The sequence below is a fragment of the Cygnus olor genome, chromosome 3, assembly GCF_009769625.2.
Source record: "Cygnus olor isolate bCygOlo1 chromosome 3, bCygOlo1.pri.v2, whole genome shotgun sequence".
Taxonomy (NCBI): domain Eukaryota; kingdom Metazoa; phylum Chordata; class Aves; order Anseriformes; family Anatidae; genus Cygnus; species Cygnus olor.
In genome coordinates, this window is record NC_049171.1 from 67,972,541 (window position 1) to 67,990,634 (window position 18,094).

General features: G+C 38.4%; 1 protein-coding gene across 28 annotated transcripts in view; it reads left to right on the forward strand.

Annotated features, from left to right (window-relative positions):
• Positions 1-13,223, forward strand: part of SYNE1 (spectrin repeat containing nuclear envelope protein 1) — a 302,466-nt gene extending 289,243 nt beyond the window's left edge. For 26 of the 28 annotated variants that reach the window (XM_040553823.1, XM_040553826.1, XM_040553827.1 and 23 more), the window contains 6 exons: positions 1,046-1,246; positions 1,606-1,734; positions 2,987-3,199; positions 3,633-3,725; positions 5,558-5,616; positions 12,063-13,223. In XM_040553823.1, the coding sequence (XP_040409757.1) occupies positions 1,046-1,246; positions 1,606-1,734; positions 2,987-3,199; positions 3,633-3,725; positions 5,558-5,616; positions 12,063-12,303 (936 nt within the window). In that variant the 3' untranslated portion in view covers positions 12,304-13,223. The remainder of the gene's footprint in view (positions 1-1,045; positions 1,247-1,605; positions 1,735-2,986; positions 3,200-3,632; positions 3,726-5,557; positions 5,617-12,062) is intronic. The other 2 variants (XM_040553845.1, XM_040553846.1) reach the window with 1 other exon arrangement.
• The last annotated feature ends 4,871 nt before the right edge of the window (positions 13,224-18,094 follow it).

Below are 18,094 nucleotides of genomic sequence, written 5' to 3' on the forward strand. Positions count from 1 at the left end.
TGTTTCTTCTGTTATCTCAGATGTATCAGGATCTGATCACTGCCTTTCTGATCTCTCCTGGATATTTTACAGTTATAAAGATCTGCAAATGTGGTGCTCCACAGCTTCACATTCAGTTATTAGCATCTTATAAGCTTGGGTACAAAAATGTGGGAGCCAATGTCAAAATGTTCTGTGATCCATGCTAGGAATGAGGTGGACAGACAGTAAAGATTGTTTCCGGCAGTGATCCATTTAAACCATATTAATGCTGATCTTCACTGCAATCCAAATATAGCTGTCATAAGTACTACAAAGGTCACTGTGACATGGGGCTTTTAAGTAAATGCTTTAAACGAGGTGGAAAAGGGGACATTTCATAAGAATCCTGTTCTTATCTCACCCACTCTTGGAAAGCTCATTAGTGCCCTCCAAACCAAGAGAGGTGGGGTTTCTTTTGTGGCTTCCAATGTAAGCAAATCATTTTTTATAGTCCTGCTTCTATAAATTGGAGTAAGTTGTTTATACTCTTGTATGTTTTCTTTTCCTTCAGTAAAAGCTTTTATTTTAAAATACTGTTGACAGCCGTTTCCACTTGAAAACATGTTGGTTTGTTGGGTTTTTGTTGGGTTCTGTTTTTTTGTTGTTTTTTATCATCAAAACTGAGAAGTGAGGGCAAAAGTTTTATTGTGAGCTACAGTACAATTGTCCTAAATTTTGTTGGACCCTCCCTGTCTTTAAAATATCTCAAGCATGAGCCAGATCTTTAAAATTCAACTATGACTTCAGCCTTTTAAGACTTTAAAAGTTTAAATAGCTTCTTCTAGTTTATGATCACAGTAAAATTTTAGTAGATGTTAAAGAGTGAACATTTGCAGAGTCACACAATGAGCATAGAAGTCTCACATGCAGAGCAAAGAAAGAGACATTAAGGTACGTTATGCAGTTGCTGAAGGCGAATCTTTACATCCTTATGGTGCCTTCTCTGCTTGATTTTTCTGAAAGTTGCATATTTCACTAATTTCTCTTCTTTCTTCCACCTATCCCCCTTTCTCTTATCATCAAGGAGCTGCAGAAGGCAATTGATAACCGCAAAGCTATCATTTTATCCATCAATTTGTGCAGCTCAGAGTTCACTCAGTCTGACAGTGAAGAGAGTAAGAAGCTCCAAGAGCACCTGTCACAGATGAACATGAGCTGGAAGCATGTATGCACTATGATGGATGAATGGCGCTGCTCACTGCAAGATGCATTAATGCAGTGCCAGGTCTGTATTGTATTTATTTTAAATAGTCAGCAGCCAACATATCAACGTTATAAATCATATTGCTTTCGGGTGTGCTCATTATCCAGTCTAGAACTTGCCCATGTGAGCCAAAATACAACTTTATTGTATTCTTTGTAAAGAAATTTCTGAAAGATACACATGAACTACCTGAAGCATGTATTTCTAGCCTAAGGTTTTCTAAGTTTGTCATTTCTGGAATAGTATTCTCATATTCTGTTCTACACTTCCTTACATGTTATGTTATTTAACCCATAGGAGCTATCATAGGATCAACTAAAAACCTAAATTTGACAGGAATTTTCTGCTACATTATTAAAACCCGCACTCATCACTTGCAGGACTTCCATGAAATGAGCCATGGTTTGCTGCTCTGGTTAGAGAACATTGACAGAAGAAAAAATGAGATTATGCCCATCAATCCAAACCTGGACTCAGAAATTCTGCAGGATCATCACAGACTTCTGATGGTAGGGCTATAACCACTCTTTTCTCTCCCAAAGCACATCATCAGAAAAATAGCTAATCAGATTTATCTTTCACTTGAGGATTAGCATTGTCTATTTTGTGCTAACACACAATGGTGGGACTAAGTTCTAACTGTGGGGCTAAGCAGTTAACTTTACTTAGGAGAACACCACTCATTTCTGTCAATAGCCGAACTAGCAATTTAAAGATTCAGGCAACATCTAGGCTGCTGTATATCTTGCTGTCATTTGATGTTTAGTGTTTTGGAAGGTCTGTCCTCAGTGGGAACTTGCTGCAAACATCAGGGATGTTAAGCAGTCACAGAATGAACTGCAAGCTGGAGGGAAGGAATGCCATTCAGAGGGAGCTTGACAGCCTTGAGAGGTGGACCTGTGTGAACCTCATGAAGTTCCACAATGCCAAGTACAAGGTCCTGCATCTGGGCCAGGGCAATCCCAAGCACAAATACAGGCTGGGCAGCAAAAGGATTGAGAGCAGTCCTGATGAGAAGGACCTGGGTGTGTTGGTGGATGAGAAGCTCAACATGAGCCATCAATGTGTGCCTGCAGACCAGAAAGCCAACTGTATGCTGGGCTGCATCAAAAGCAGTATGACCAGCAAGTTGAGGGAGGTGATTGTCCCCCTCTTCTCTGCTTTTGTGAGATCCCACATGGAGTACTGCGTTCAGCTCTGGGGCTCCCAGCACAAGACAGATGAACGTTATTAGACCAAGTCCAGAGGAGGGCCATGAAGATGATCAGAGGGCTGGAGCACCTCTTCTATGAAGACAGGTTGAGACAGCTGGGGTTGTTCAGCCTGGAGAAGACAAGGCTCTGGGGAGACCTTATAGTGGCCTTGCAGTACCTAAAGGGGGCCTACAAGAAAGCTGGAGAGGGACCTTTTTCAAGGGCATGTAACGATAGGATAGGGGGCAATGGCTTTAAACTGAAGGAGGGTAGATTTAGAGTAGATATTAGGAAGAAGTTCAGTGAGAGGTGAGGCAGTGGAACAGGTTGCCCAGAGAAGCTGTGGATGCCCCATCCATGGAAGTGTTCAAGGCCAGATTGGATGGGGCTTTGAGCAAAGTCATCCCCGCTTCTCAGGACAGGACATTTTTATTCTTTCTCTTTTCTTTCCATTTCATTAATTTCAAATGTCTGCTTTCATGACTTCAAGCTTTGTTCTTTTTTTTTTTTTTTTCCCTTCAAAAATAACTTCCATTTTAAAAAAATCTGGTGCTTGCACTTGCAATAGCAAATCAGACGTGAACTGCTGGAGTCTCAGTTGAAAGTGGCATCACTGCAAGATATGTCCTGCCAATTGCTAGTCAATGCTGAAGGCAAGGACTGTCTTGAAGCTAAAGAAAAGGTGCATGTCATTGGAAACAGACTGAAGCTCCTCTTGAAAGAGGTTATACGTCACATAAAAGACCTAGAGAAGATTCTAGACATTTCAAGTAGTCAACTGGTAAGTCATGTTTTTCTATTCCTTCCTGTTTGTTGGGCACATTTCTCACTGTTTTGGTTCTTGATGGAACCAGCCTCTTCCTGTAATTAAAAGCAAATTAAAAAGTACTGTTTTTAAACTGTATTGACTTTGGTAGAAAATGCTTCACCTAAAGCAATTAAGTTTTGACTACGTGTTTGTTTTTCTTTTCCTTCAGGGTTAACAGAGAAAACATGTAATACCTTAATCTTAGAAAAATTGCTAACAAAACTTTTTATTATTATTATTTTATTTAATGAATTAATTAATTTCATGAAATTAACTTTTTTCCTCCCCTTTGGAAGTAACTCTGCTGGGATTTCACTGTGGGATTTGTTTATTTATTTATTTGTTTATTGAGTTTGTTTACCTGAACGGCTGATGCATTTCTGAGCTCCGTTCCTTCTGAATTTAGGATTTATCCTCATGGTCTTCTGCTGATGAGCTAGACACATCAGGCTCAGTGAGTCCTGTATCTGGACGAAGTACGCCAAGCAGGCAGAGAACGGTAATTTCACATCCTATACTTTCTGCCATCAAATGGGTGGGAGCTCTGGATGTCTACAGTAGTTCTAGCCAGATGAAAGGCCCCCCCTTCTCACTTGATAGGAAAGGAAATGTCATAAACCAAATAAAAAACACAGCTGCTTTCCCCAACCCTGCTGCATATCCCATCCTGCATGAAATTTGAATTGGTAAATATTATCTAAAACCAGGGCTGTCAGTGTGGTTGGTTTACCATGGTATGGCATGTTGTGTCTCTTGTATTTTGCTCTAGTGATGACAGCATCTCAAAGTCTGGTTTTGTCTGGTATAATCAATCTTCCATTTCTGTTTGGCCTTCTCTTCAGAGCTGCTTCATCGAGAACCTCAATAAATACATATATTTCTTTTCATTTCTGATGAACATTGTAGGTCTTATTGAGACTTTCGATGAACGGCTGAATAGAATTGAAGGACATAAAACATTGATCTAAACAGCTAGTTGAACAGGACCTAATCAATGATGGCAACTCTGGAGTTGCCTGTTTACATTGCTGGCACAAAATTCAAGAAATGTAGCAATACATGCCTAGTAATTAACACTTCCATACTCTGAGCCCAAAATGGAACTGCAATTATTTTGTCTTTTTCTGCAATTCTATTGGTTGATTACTTCACTTTTTTTTCCTTAGTTCTTAAAAAATCATGTTTGGTTTTTTTTTTCCATTTGCACTTTTTGTAAAACATCTGAGTTCTGTCTTGACAAACTGTATGGCTCTTGGAATTTTTTTTTGTTTTGTTTTGTTTGTTTTTACATTCACTAGTTTCCTTTTAGATGCTAGTATAAAAATGTAAAGGAATACTGGCTTTTCAAATGAAGAAACAATATAAACTTTTACATTTCGTTTCAAAGGTCAATGCTTTCATCTTTTAAATTTAAACTTAAATGACTAATAAAAACTCTGATATCACAGATGTAACTGGAGGATGCCTGACCATTACAGGAAATGGAGAAGTATCTTACCATAAAATATCTCTCTAAATAGTATGCAGATTTTTAATAGACTTTGTCTTAACATTTTAATAAATATTAATCTATCATTTGTTAGTATTCATGTACATGACTACTTTTTCTCATTTTTGTGCATAATGTATAGCTAATTTTTATGATTCATTGTGTCATACAACTGACCCACTGTTGGGTCTGGTTTTTCAGACTTCTGCTTTTTGCACCCACAATTTTGGAGACTGAAGTGATGTTGTTTACAATTTTAGCACCAAATACACTGATGGCGTATACTAATACTAAAAATGACATCAGATTGATAATCATCTAACTGCATTAAATATTCCAGCAAATAGTTGTGAGTGCAGGAATGCACGTACAGTTACTTGGCCTTCAAAATTGTGTGGAGGGCAGTGGAGAAGAGGCCAAACACCTAGCAGGAGGCCTTTTGACTTTTTTTTGTCCTTGGGAATATTAACTTTGCGCAATTGCATTTTGAAATATCTATTTTCCCATATTCATCTCAAATTTATTTCTACTTCATATCACAAATTATATGAGCTCAATTTCTAGTGACATATATGTCTTTAATCCTTTTATATATATATATATAAATGGAATGACTAAACTGTTATTTTTTGATTCACTGTGTACGTTCTTATTATTTCCATATTCAGCTAGGTGAAAAGAAAAGCCAGTTTCCTTGGTTCATGGGTATTGGTCACTTCATTTGATTTTTTTTGTTTGTTTGTTTCCTTTGCTGCACTTTTAATTTATTTTCATTGGTAGCTTGTCTTTATTTGCCTGGACTGAACATTCTTCTTTCTTTACCCCCTGTTCATTGCAAACAGCCACGGGGCAAATGTAGTCTCTCACAGCCTGGACCCTCTGTCAGCAGTCCACATAGCAGGTACCTTATTCTCCTGGTTTCCACACTCTGCTCTAGAACCCCAAGAGGATGATGAAAATTGGCTGTGATTCCTGTCAGTCCACGCCGACTCTGTCAGGTGGCCAGGACTTAAGTGAAAACTTCACTATTATTACTAGTTTGGCAAAAAGTGCTCTCAATTACTCCATATCCTTTGTTAATAGGAATACTGTATAATTCTTCAATCTCTACAGCTTTTGCTTCCCAGTAATTCCATGTAATAGACATTTATTTTTCATGTGGTGTTTACAGTCATATCTAATGATGATTTTGGCATAATTTAACAGAAATGCCAGTAGGTTCATGGCAAACACTTTTTATCATCCTCTTTACCTCTAGATATTAAATTTAGGAAGGTAATAGGCCAGTACCATCTTCTAGAATTCACAAAACCCACAGATCTGGATGAGACATACTAACATCCTTTTCTTTTCCATTTTTTTTCTCCTTCCCTGAAATGTTTTGTTCGGTTTGTGGGTTTTCAGTACTTAAGACTCAAAATTAAAAGCCAGAATTTGAGGGTTTTAAAACTTGGGGTCACTTTCTCTCCCCCCGTCAGAAGACTGCAATATAATGTGTTAATACTGCCATGGCTCATGCCAAGTGCTTGCATCCGTGTATTGCTCTGGGAGCAGCACTGCCCCATCTCTCTCTGACCAGTAGAGAGCAGATTTGCAGCTACAGCTTTTTGCTTTCCACCTTGTCTCCAGCAACCTGTCATCTCTGCAGCTAACAGTGCTTCTGCATTCTTTGTTGTTGTCAGTGTGATACGTGTACTTTCACTCTTTTACTGATCAAATCACTAGCCTCTAGAGTTAAAAATTAAAAAAAAAAAAAAAGCAGTAAATACGCAGGCATATATATACACACTATGTATAAAGTGGAAGTCTTTTGCTATTTCAGCATCTTATGCAACGCAATAGGAACACAAAATAATCAGAAAGCATGATCAAAATAGATTTGTTCTTATAGTTAAGTCCTAAGTCTGATTTATTCTACATATAACATGAATTACTTCATTTTTAAACTAACTCCTGTTGAAGTGAAAGATTTAAGGTTGGAAAGAAAACAACATTAGATTTAATACAGTGATTGAGCAATAATCAGGTAGCCAAAATATATCTTGAGAGTATTTTTTTTCCCATAAGCAAAATAAAGGCTTTATTCAGCAAAATATAAATGAAATAAAGAGTAAAAATACTTAAATGTAGTTGTTTACATAAACACTTTTTGAAAAAATGTTTGCACCACAGGTATAGTTAGTTACTGTGAGTGAAGAAGCATAGTTACAACACCACACAGCATAGCAGATAGAACAGGTGGAGTATCATTCACTATTTCCACTGACACTAAGAAGCTGCCTTGTTTTTAGGGATTTTTTATCCTCGAAACATAATGAAATCACATAGAAAATAGGTGAAATACATACACACCGCCTTTCTGTCTGATGCAGAAAGAATTAGTTTTTTCCAACTCCAGTCTGCTACAAAGCTTGGCATTTTGTTTCTCACAGGGAATGGGAGAAGGGAGGAGTGGGGCTTTACTCTGCAGCCATTGACATCTAGGAGGAACGGAGAATATCTTCGGCAGATAAGCATGCTTGCACTAGCAACATTGTACTCAAGCAACATATTGTGTGCACTCTTCCACTCTCCTGTATGGTCCAACAACGTCTGCCAACCTTTTGAGAAGGTTTCTGGTTGTAGGTGTGAGCAGCTGGCTCAGAGCACAGCTAGCAATGCTTTGCAGCTTTGAGATCAACCTCTATTCTAGCAGTGGCATTGGCGCGGCACCTTTCAGATCGAGTCTCTCCAGCACTGTTTATTAACACATCTTGTAGCGATACAACACAATGTTCAATTTGTCATTCAGACAAGCATGGAATACGAATGAGTCACTACTGAATAGGAAACTTAATCAAATGCGCAAGCCAGACAGGTTGTGGTTGATGTATAATGTGGTTTTAACTGATAAAGTAGTACAAGCTGTCACTGTGTTCTTTAATATTTTGACATGCCTCTGATCAGAGTACTTTGTGTTTGATCTTGCACTGGATCAGCAAACCCTGTTAGAGTTTAGTATACAGGAGAAATAAAGTCAATTTTAAACTATTTATCACATAGAAGATTGTGAGGGAAAATTCATTTAAAAATTAGAGGGACCGTGTTTTCTGTATAACAAATGTGATATCATTTTGCCTTCCCTATTATCACAGCGAAAAGAAAAGCATCCATAGTGTGGTGGTAAGCAAGGTATACGTTTAAACTAGATGTTACATTGTGGATTTAATTAAATGCTGATTCGAGAGGTATTAGTAATGCTGTACTAAGTGGGAAAAGCAAATCCAAGAATCAACTTCTCTTCCTTCATCAGTTTAATAGAGCTGTCGTAAATGCACACCTGGATCTGTGCCTGTGGATTTTCTGAAGTGATTCAAATGTTAAAAAGATTAAAATAATTGTTCAATTTGCTCAGGAGTGTTTACATTGTCTCTCTTGAGCAGCTCTATTCAAGTCTTGGCGCCACAGTGCCAACCTCCATTTCCTGCTCTCCACAAGCCTCCCCAAATGACTACTGGGTATTTAAAGGTCACTTGCTGTTCCTGGAGCATACCAGGCCACAGCACTCTTCATTGCTTTAGCCACATAATGGCAGTCATTGCCAAGCAGTCATTCAAACATGAGGTTTTCATTTAGATTGCCGTTGCTCTCCCTGTTTTCTCCCTCATTCTCACTTAGCGCCTGTTATTTTAACTTCATATTTATTTAACTTCAAATTTATTATTCAACTTCATATTTAACTTCTGTAAGTTTGAATTCATCTTTCAGAAGTATGATAACCAAAATAATACCAACTTCTCCAGGTGAGGTCTGACTCATGTCTTATAGAACATCATTAAATCAACCCCTTTCTCTTCTGGAAGTCTTGAACTGAAATTTTGAAATTGTTTTTGTCCCCTTTCACAGTTATGTTGCATCATTAGCTTTTGGTTATTTGTGAAATAACAGCTCTAGATTTCTTTCTTCATTATCTCCAGAGTGTTAGCTTCCATATGCATAGCAGTTTTTATTTCTACCTTGCATACTGTAATCTTAAACACCTTTTCCTACTTCTTAAGTCTATTTCTGATCTCTGGAGTCACCCACTTCTTTCTGTGCAATAAGCTAATCCTATTTTGTATTTGTAAAGACTTCCGACTTCAGTCATAGAAATGAATTTTGCTGTTCTTATATTTTGTGCAGTAGTCTTTTCATAAATATATTAAATCAAGGCTCACCCTTGATTAACTCCAGTAATAACATCCTACTAGCCCACTACTGCTGCTCTCAATATAAGACTGTTGTCTGCATTCCATTAGTCAATTCCCCATTAAATTCACTTTATTTATTCCTATCAGTTGCTTGAATGATAAATTATTGTTATAATCTTTCAGATGTTTACTGCAATCCAGATAGATTAGTTCAACCATATTTTCATTGTCCAAAATAAATAAATAAATAAATAAAATTAAATAAATTAAATCAGTCATCTTTAAATGCAGGTACTCATCTGAGCTGAAATTAGATTTCAACTTGCCCATCTGATCTACAGCCTGGTAAATTAGCTTCTCCTCTCTTGAAATGCTTCAGAAAGAGTTCCAATTTCTCTGACATTAAAAACTCCCAAAGTAAGGGTAACTATTGCTTGCACTTCTTAGGTTAATGTGAGAGATTTCTGGACATGAAGATGCTTACATCTGGCCAGGTCTGCAGCTGTGCCTCCTCCTTTGTCAAGTTAGCAGGAATTATGTATGGAATGAGTAGCAGGTGGTCTTACTTCCTTGCATCCAGAAACAGCATCCTGTGTGATAAATGGTGGAGCAGTCAGAAGAGAGACAGCAGAAGATGCAAGCTCAAGAGAAAGAAATTACATTTTTTTCTCCAAACTGGCATACAATACTTCAGCTTTCCCTTCTCCTGCTGGAGTAGATGGGAGTTCTGCCTCTTATCTATAGTAAGCCTTTTTGTTAACAATGTATGGATATTTTTAACCATCTCTTCTTACCAAATCCATTAAACACTCTAAACTGAGCATTCCATTTTTCAATTATGTCCATTACACAGGAGTACCTGCAATAAACAGTGACAGTACAGCACTTGAACATTTTAGAATTTACCCTCTGAAGATGTTTTCATAATGATTCATTATTAGCTTGTTGAATTGTTCCCGTGCAATATTAGAAACTGTTGTTCAACACCCTACTTCACTGCAGAGAAAGAGTTTCAATATACTTTGCCATGAACTGTTTTAATTTTTGGAAGAGAATCTATGTTCCTTGCTGAGACCAGCCATGCAGTTTATACAGTTCGACTCTTTTTCCTGTTTGTTGTTTTTATTTTTTGTTTATTTTGTGTGTTTTTTGGTTTTTATTTTGTTTTAGTGAATCACAAAGCAAAAAGTGCTGGATTATGCTACAGCAACAATAGGAAAAGATTTAGTAATAATAACAACAACAACAAAAGTAGATGCTGACTTTGCCTTTTGATTCTGCTTTTTAGAAATTTCTTTTATTTACTCATCATTAAACAGCAGTTACCAACTGCAGAAATACAACCTTTTTAGATTGGGATTAACAACATATGTACAGTGAGAGCCTTGTAAATAGGTGGACTATGCAATCAAATGCTTGGAAGGTAATTAAGCACTCCTTGTTCCCTTTGTTCCTACCTCAGCCCATTAATTTTCTGTCTTGGCATTCTTGGACAGTAGAAGTCCCGATCTAATTGAACTTTAATATGGAATGCTCTGATGCTGTTAAATGTGCCATATCCTTTCAATGTGTTCTTTATAATACGTGATCCTGCATAATTCAACAAGCAGCTTTCCATCCAGGCTACAATAACATGGATTAAAACAGCACGTGATCCGTTGTTTTGATCATCCCTCCATCCTGGGATATTTAGGTCAAGTTAGATCATTTAGCTTTCCTGAAGTGTTGGTGGTTTGTTTTGTTTTGAATTGTTTTTGTTTTTCTTTTATGGCGGTCTTCTTTCTGTGTGGCTTTCTTGAAGTCTTCACAGTGGAATGATACACATGTATGAACAAAATATAAAAATAATCTCAAGCACAGGAAGAAGTTTTTTCCTGAACATGTCGAAAGGGGGCCCTTGCGAAGCCTCATATAGTTTTGAAGATGATATTTTGGTTTTTGTATGCTTTCTCACATGGATTCAGATTTATCTGTGAGACAAGATCGAAAGGACAAAGAGATCAAGAAACCATCAAGACTCGCTTGACTGGGGAGCATTTGACCTCAGCAGACCTGATCTTCCATACCTTTAAGTTGAGACTAAGTGCATCTTTATGAGTATTTTTATCTCTTAAACCCTAGCAAACTATAGGTTTTCTGGAGCTTCACAACCACAGCAGCTACACATATGGTTTATAGCAACATATCTATGGCAAAATTCATGGCATAACATTTGAATGGAAGATTTCATGAGACTAATGATTTGAAGGCCCTAAGTTCTTCCATTTTTGCCTAGTGCTAAAATACGATACTTTACCATGCCATTTAATTAGCACACTCAGATCACCCATGTTCTGATATTAACTTGCAAAATCTCTCTTTTGAGTGCTCCACTTACCTCAAAACCTGTTGTCTGTGTATTAGAGCTCTGTCTGTCAGTTTCAGTCAAAAGGGAAAATGTGAAATCTGCTTCTTTATCCTTTATTAAAAAATTACTGGATTTTTGTGCTTAATTTGAAGTGACCCATTAGAAATGTTTGGAAATGTCTCCCATGGATTTCTGATAGATATGTGCCATTTCAAGACAGATCCATAGACACAAGGGATACAATCACTCAGATGTCCTGTCAGCTGAGCAAATAGATTTTAACTGCTGATCCAATGCAAGATTCGAAATACAATGTGCTTTGTAGAAAATGAGTCCCCATTGCCTGAAGATTGGTATATTAATTAACTGAATATTGATTTAACTGTATCTTATTGCATTATACACTTGTGGATAGTATAAAAGGAAATTAATTTAGAAACTTCTGCAACCAAATACAGTTGCCATTTTAAATGAAGAGGATTCTTTTTTAGGCAGTGTGCAGTGAGCATATGTGACAAGTATGTCCCACTTTTTATTTTCCCCTTCTCTAGAGCACAGTTAAGTGTAGAGTCTTCTCTATAACTGATGAAGGGGCTGTGGTGTCACAAAGCCCATTCCATTGTGATTATTTGTTTTTTTCTTATCCAGTCTAGAAACATGGGGTCTGTTAAGACGGCTGGGGAAATAGCATGTTCAGTGAAAGATACCTCTGCTGTTGTCAATCAGTGTGTACAAATTCTACACCAGCCTTCAGGGACAGCTGGGTATTTCAGTGCAACCTCTGCTGCAGTAATGTCTTAGAGTATTCACCTGTCCATCTTCTTTTCTCAGGTCCATAAGAGGTGGCTCAGGTTCCTCCCCTTCTGAGGCTGGGCCAGTATGGCAGCACCCATCCTTCTTCCTCAGAGTCCTCAGAGCTGCTCTGCCACTTCAGCTCCTTTTGCTGCTCCTGATCGGGCTAGCTTGCCTGGTGCCAATGACCGAGGAAGACTACAGCTGTACTATGGCCAATAACTTTGCCCGCTCTTTCCATCCCATGTTAAAATACATGAATGGTCCACCTCCATTATGAAGTTGTGATACAGCAGGTGATCTTGCTGGAGTACTGGCCAGGTGGCAGGATGGTTTTAAAGGGTGACAGGACTCACTGTGGCAGCTTTACCTGTCTGCTGCAGCCACCACTGTGTCAATACCATTCTCTACTGGCACTCAGACAATAACAAATATCAGTACCAAACTACGCAACATATTACCTGAGTAGCATTACTTCAGTATTTGCATCTGGGGCACTAAGGAAGATGTGACATGAGTAAGGGAAATGTCCTTTTGTCCAGCATTGTGGATCTTTTAGCCACTTTATACCCAGGCCACTGCCCTGTACTATGCATAGCCAAGGACTTGATACTGTAGATCCTTTCCTGTGTGCTGCTCTATATGAGCTATTAGCCTGTATTTGTTAAATACCTTCTCCGTATCTACAGTATGCAAAATAACTAATGTTTAAGAAATTTTAGAGCATTTGTATCATACAATTTTAAAGGATCTTGTATGGCATTGTATTATTCCCTGTGATTTCTGTTTAGGGCATGGTGATCTAACCTTTGCTTTGGATGTACAAGGTGTAAATCTGAGAAGCACTTTTTTTAAGGTTTAAAAAAATGGATGTAATAAATGAGATCACAAAAAGTTTTATGAGGAAAAATGTTGAATGTCAAGTTGAAAAACAAAGAACATATTTATGTATGTACAGTTTGCTAAGCCAAGTTTTGTTTGTATTCATTTCTTTGCATTTATTATAGATACCATAAAATATTTTGTCTACGTGCTTTTTAAGGACAACTATGAAAACCTCTAAGTTTAGAATGAGATATGTATGGTATAAAAAAAAATAGAAAACATTCATATGCTGCACTTCTAAGAAATTAAAAATGCTGTAACAATTTAACAGTATTGTTGGCTATCTGTTAGAATAAAATCATCTGGAAAATGTGACAAATGGTAATATATATGGCAAAGTGTTACATAAATTGTACAGTATCACTAGTTGAACTTCAGCATTTGGAGGATCCAAAATAAAGCTCCCTTTTCAGATAAGTGTAACATTTTCCTGGAAAGGATTTTGTACATCAGCAAAATATCTTCAGTCTGAGACCTAGACTTAGATTGACCCAAGTATATATTCCTCTTAAGACTTAGTTTCCTTCATTGGTATTCAGGATTTATGCTAGGCTAGATTAGTAGCTATAATCACTGATTCTGAGCAGACAAAAATAAATAATACACTTTCAGGGTATAAAAATGAGCTATTATTTGCAAGAAGTCTGACAGATTCGTGAAATTGACCTTTCTTCTCTTTCCTGATATTAGTTTCTATGGTAACATAATTTATGTCAATGGTAATCAATGCACCTACATTCATAATTTGGTAGTTCGCTCACCTTAGACAGGTTAGTCCAGATCTCTGCATTCTTTAGACATCCTTTCATCAGCTGGTCCTTGTTTTCGGTAGCTAATTTTTTTGTTGAAAGCTTTTTTTTTTTTTTTTTTTTTTTAATAGAACATTATTGAGAGTAAAAAGACTAATTTAGTGAGGAGGATCTAAGGCTGTCTCTAAATTCTATTCCTCATTCTACTGTTGGTGATCTCACGGAAGCAGATGTTATCTAAAGGGTAGTAGATAGCCTGTGATTATCAAACTATGAAAGAAAGTTTTATCTGCATAGCTGTCTGTTGAAGGAACCAGGAAAAAAGGTCACAGGTGAGACCTGTGTTAATTTCTTACAGTATTTAAAAATTGAGGGAGAGGCAGGGAGTTTTGAAGGCAGCTGGTTAGGCGGGAGAGGGGAGTGCAAAGAAGAGAGTTCTGTTTGAATGATGTCAGATACAATTAATAAAGTATTAAAGTATAAAAGGTAGCACCTGGCCTGCTTTGAACTGCAACCTGACATTTGAATTTTGCCAGCTATTTTGCCATTCTGTAGTCACAGTTTCCTGAAGTCTCTGATTGTGTGCATATATGACCCATTTGGAACTGAACTTTCTACCTTTTGACCCAACCCCTTCCTCTTTGCAGATTTGCATCTTTCAATATTGTTGACAGTTTGTCATCTTCAGCTTCCCCCTTATCTCTGCTTTTCTGTTGTTTGTCCCCAGTAGTTAAATCATGAGTTTCTTGTAATAACCTGAGCATGTGAGGGTCCATCAAACTTTCTTCTGGAGCCCGATGGCCTCTAACTCCAGAAAGCAAGATGCTACTGTGTTTCAAAAAGTGCTGGGAAGCCCTACTTTATAGAGCAGCAGTGTGAACTGTTTGTTTGTTTCGGATAGTGCTATTGACCTTTTTCTTATGTGTACCTCCTTGACCCTTGCCCTTGCTGCCCTGTAGCTTATGTCTGAAGCGCAGAATGGATGAAAAAGAGAGCCCTGCTTATTGGAAGTTATAGAAGAAGGCAGAAGAGGGGTTTTTGTTGTTGTGGTTTTTGATTATTTATTCTTGTACTCAGCTTCATCCATGATCATTTTGATTCTTTACTGCATTTATTGTCCCTGGAGAAGATTTTTCAGGTAGTTTAATATAAGTGGGAAAGGGTAAAGTTGGTGGAGATTAACATATATATATATATAATTTTTTCCATGCTGACTGCCTAGGGAGAGCGGAATCCCTTGGTCAGCTGTTACAGCTGTTTCCACATTTCTGGCTTTCTGTTCCTTCACACTCTGTGTTACTCAATGCTGTAACAGTCGTCTTCCTCTCTATTCTTAGCTTCTTCTCTCCTTAGTGCTGTGGCCATTATTAACCACATCATTTTTCCACATTTCCCCCTTCAGCTAGAACTGCCATTTCGCCCACTGGCTTTTTGCATGTCAATCATTTATCTGCAGATTCCTTTTATCTCCCCCTACCCCTAGCCTTTGTCATTCAAATACTTGCTTTCAGAAGGTTTCACCTAAAGATTTTGCTTTTTTTGAAAGTAATCTCAGCAAGCTTTCAGGGTTCTTCTGATTATAAGGTCCTCTCAAACCATAACAACCATTCTACAGGCTACTACCTACAGAAAATGACAGTTGCTCAGTTGTTAAAGAATTAAAAGGCTATGCAAGGGAGTTTTGGAAGTAAAGTGGTTACAAAAGATGAAGTAGTATGAGTGCATCCACATATACAGACATATATGATGGCAGAAAGCGGTCTTCAGGAATCTTTTCTTCTGTTGTACACAGTGAGAAGTGATGTCCCTGAAAGTGTGAGATGAAAGGACAGCGTTGTAATCAGATCAGAGGGACTGCAATGGTATGAGAGGTCTGAAACCATCCTATCACATGATACTGACTTATTTTTGAACTCAGTAAAATGAGTGTTCTGGGTGACTTTCAAAGACGGGGGAGACTGAAGGGACATATGCAAGAAAGTGGGACTGCAGCAAAGTAGCCAGGTGTGATTGTCTCGAGTACTGCTGTTTTGGAATTTAGAAAGCTATGGACTTCTGCAAAGTTTGTATCTGCCAGAGTAGCTTTCTCTTTTTATGGTCTGAATGCCATACCCACTTCCTTAAGACCTAGGGAAGAACAGCCTTTTGTCTATAAAAGGAAAGCAGAACTTCTGCACCTCATTCAAGCTCCCAGTGGAGTCTGGGGAAGTAATCACTAAAACTTGGGAGGGGTGATGGGCAGAATGGTTCCATCTTGTTCATAATGGTCATGCCCTCTTCTTTCCTCTCCCATGAACATGAAATATTCAGTCTAGGAAGACTGAGAAGAAAGTGATGAGCTGCAGAAGGAATGGAGTTTAACCTCATTAAAGAGGTAGGGCATAGCTGATGTGAGATCAAAGGAACTTTTCATAATTAATTAATAATGAATTCATAATGTCACAGACCTGGAAAACACCTGTTTGTAAACTCTAAACCTCCTATACCCTCAAGTATAGGAAGGTCAGTTTGTGAGCTGTCTCAAGGGAATCGTAGGAAGTTTGTGACAGTATGTTAAGGGTCTCTTGAGTGCCAGCTCAGGCTTCTTACTTTCTAGTCTTCAATCTCAACTCTATACAAAGTTTCCACCTGAACAGTTAAAGTGGTTTGAGAAACAGATTCCTCTAAAAGGAATTCCCAGCCCTGAACTGATTCCATTATGACTTCAAATATGTTTTTGCAGAACTAGATCATGATCCTCAGAACTGGCACAAAGCAGGGAAAGCTGAAACAAATACCCACAGGATGTCCAAACTTCACAGCATCCCATTAAAGCAAAAAACATCCAATGAGTACCAGTGGCTTGAAGATCTAGCTTGAGTTGCAAAGCTCAGTGTGGCATCAACATGTGCGTTAATCACCATAGCATGAACTAGGGTTAATGGGGCAAGTGTAGGGGGAAAAAAGCACACCCAGAATACCCTCAAGCATTACAGACTGTGGTATTAGACAGCTTTACAGCTTGGTCATCTTTCTTTTCCTGCTAAGGTCAAGCTGTTCTTTCTGCCTACCTGTCTCACTGCAAGAATGTCAAAGAGGACTTATTGTAGAATCATAGAATCACAGAGTGGCTTGAATTAGAAGGGACCTTAAAGATCATCTAGTTCCAACCCCCTGCCATGGTCAGGGATGCCACCCACTAGATCTGATTACCTAGGGCTTCATCCAACCTGGCCTTGAACATCTCCAGGGATGGGGCATCCACAGCTTCTCTGGGCAACCTGTTCCAGTGCCTCACCACCCTCTGAGTGAAGAATTTCCTCCTAACATCTAATCTAAACCTCCCCTCTTTCAGTTTAAAACCATTCCCCCTTGTCCTTATCATTATCTACCTGAGTAAAATGTTGCTCTCCATCTTTTTTATAAGCCCCTTTAAGTATTCAAATGCTGCAACAAGGTCTTCCCAGAGCCTTCTCTTTTTCAGGCTGAACATCACTAACTCTCTTAGCCTTTCTTCATAGGAGAGGTTCTCTATCCCTTTGATCATCTTCATGGCCCTCCTCTGGACCCTCTGTAACAGGGCCACATCCTTCTTGTGCTGGGAACCCCAGACCTGGATGCAATATTCCAAGTGGAGCCTAGTGGAGACTTAGGTGTAAACAAACTTTTTGAGAAACACACAAATTAGAGTTTGAGATGCCCTGTGTTTGAGATGCCCTTTTTCTAAAGCAGCTCAGCTACTTGGAGTCTGCCAATAGGAGGGACTGAAGTCTAGTAACATGCCTTGAGCCTTGGCTGCAAAGCATAAGAAAAGGTGATACAGGAGCCACTGAACTCTGGGTCCAAGGCATGTGTCCAGGCCTAGAGAAAGTGCATGTAGACTCTGCATCTTGAGGAATGCCAGTCATTGCTACATTATATCTTTCCCTTTTTCTATTGTAGATAAATGCAGCAGCTGCTGTCATGCTATAATCATCCCTGCAACTTCATGCATCTTGTAACTGTGAACTCCGCTTATCAGGCTTGAAGTTACCTCATAGATAGTGGGTGTTTAAAGGTGTAACGGAAACTGTTAGCTCAGTAACTCCAGAATGTGTGGTAATATCAAGACATCATCTGCTCTATACTTACAACGATAAAAGTGCAAAATAATGAGCTCCATTATCCCTGAGCTTACAGCGCCTTTTTATGTAGTTTAATTTGTGGGCTGTGCTTTACAAAATCCAAAGGGCAATATTTAGAAATGCCTGCTGGTGTTAGGAGTACAAGTGATCTGAATATGACAGAAATAGTGTACATTTATTGCTCATAGCTGTGAACCTGATGATACCCATTGCCTATCCTCTCACTCTGTTCCAACAGTGATAACAGCTTCATTCTGCATCAGATCAATAGTCTGTCTCCACTAGTTTGCCATCCTTCCAGTTCCCCTGCAAATCCTCTGAATACATGTAGTTT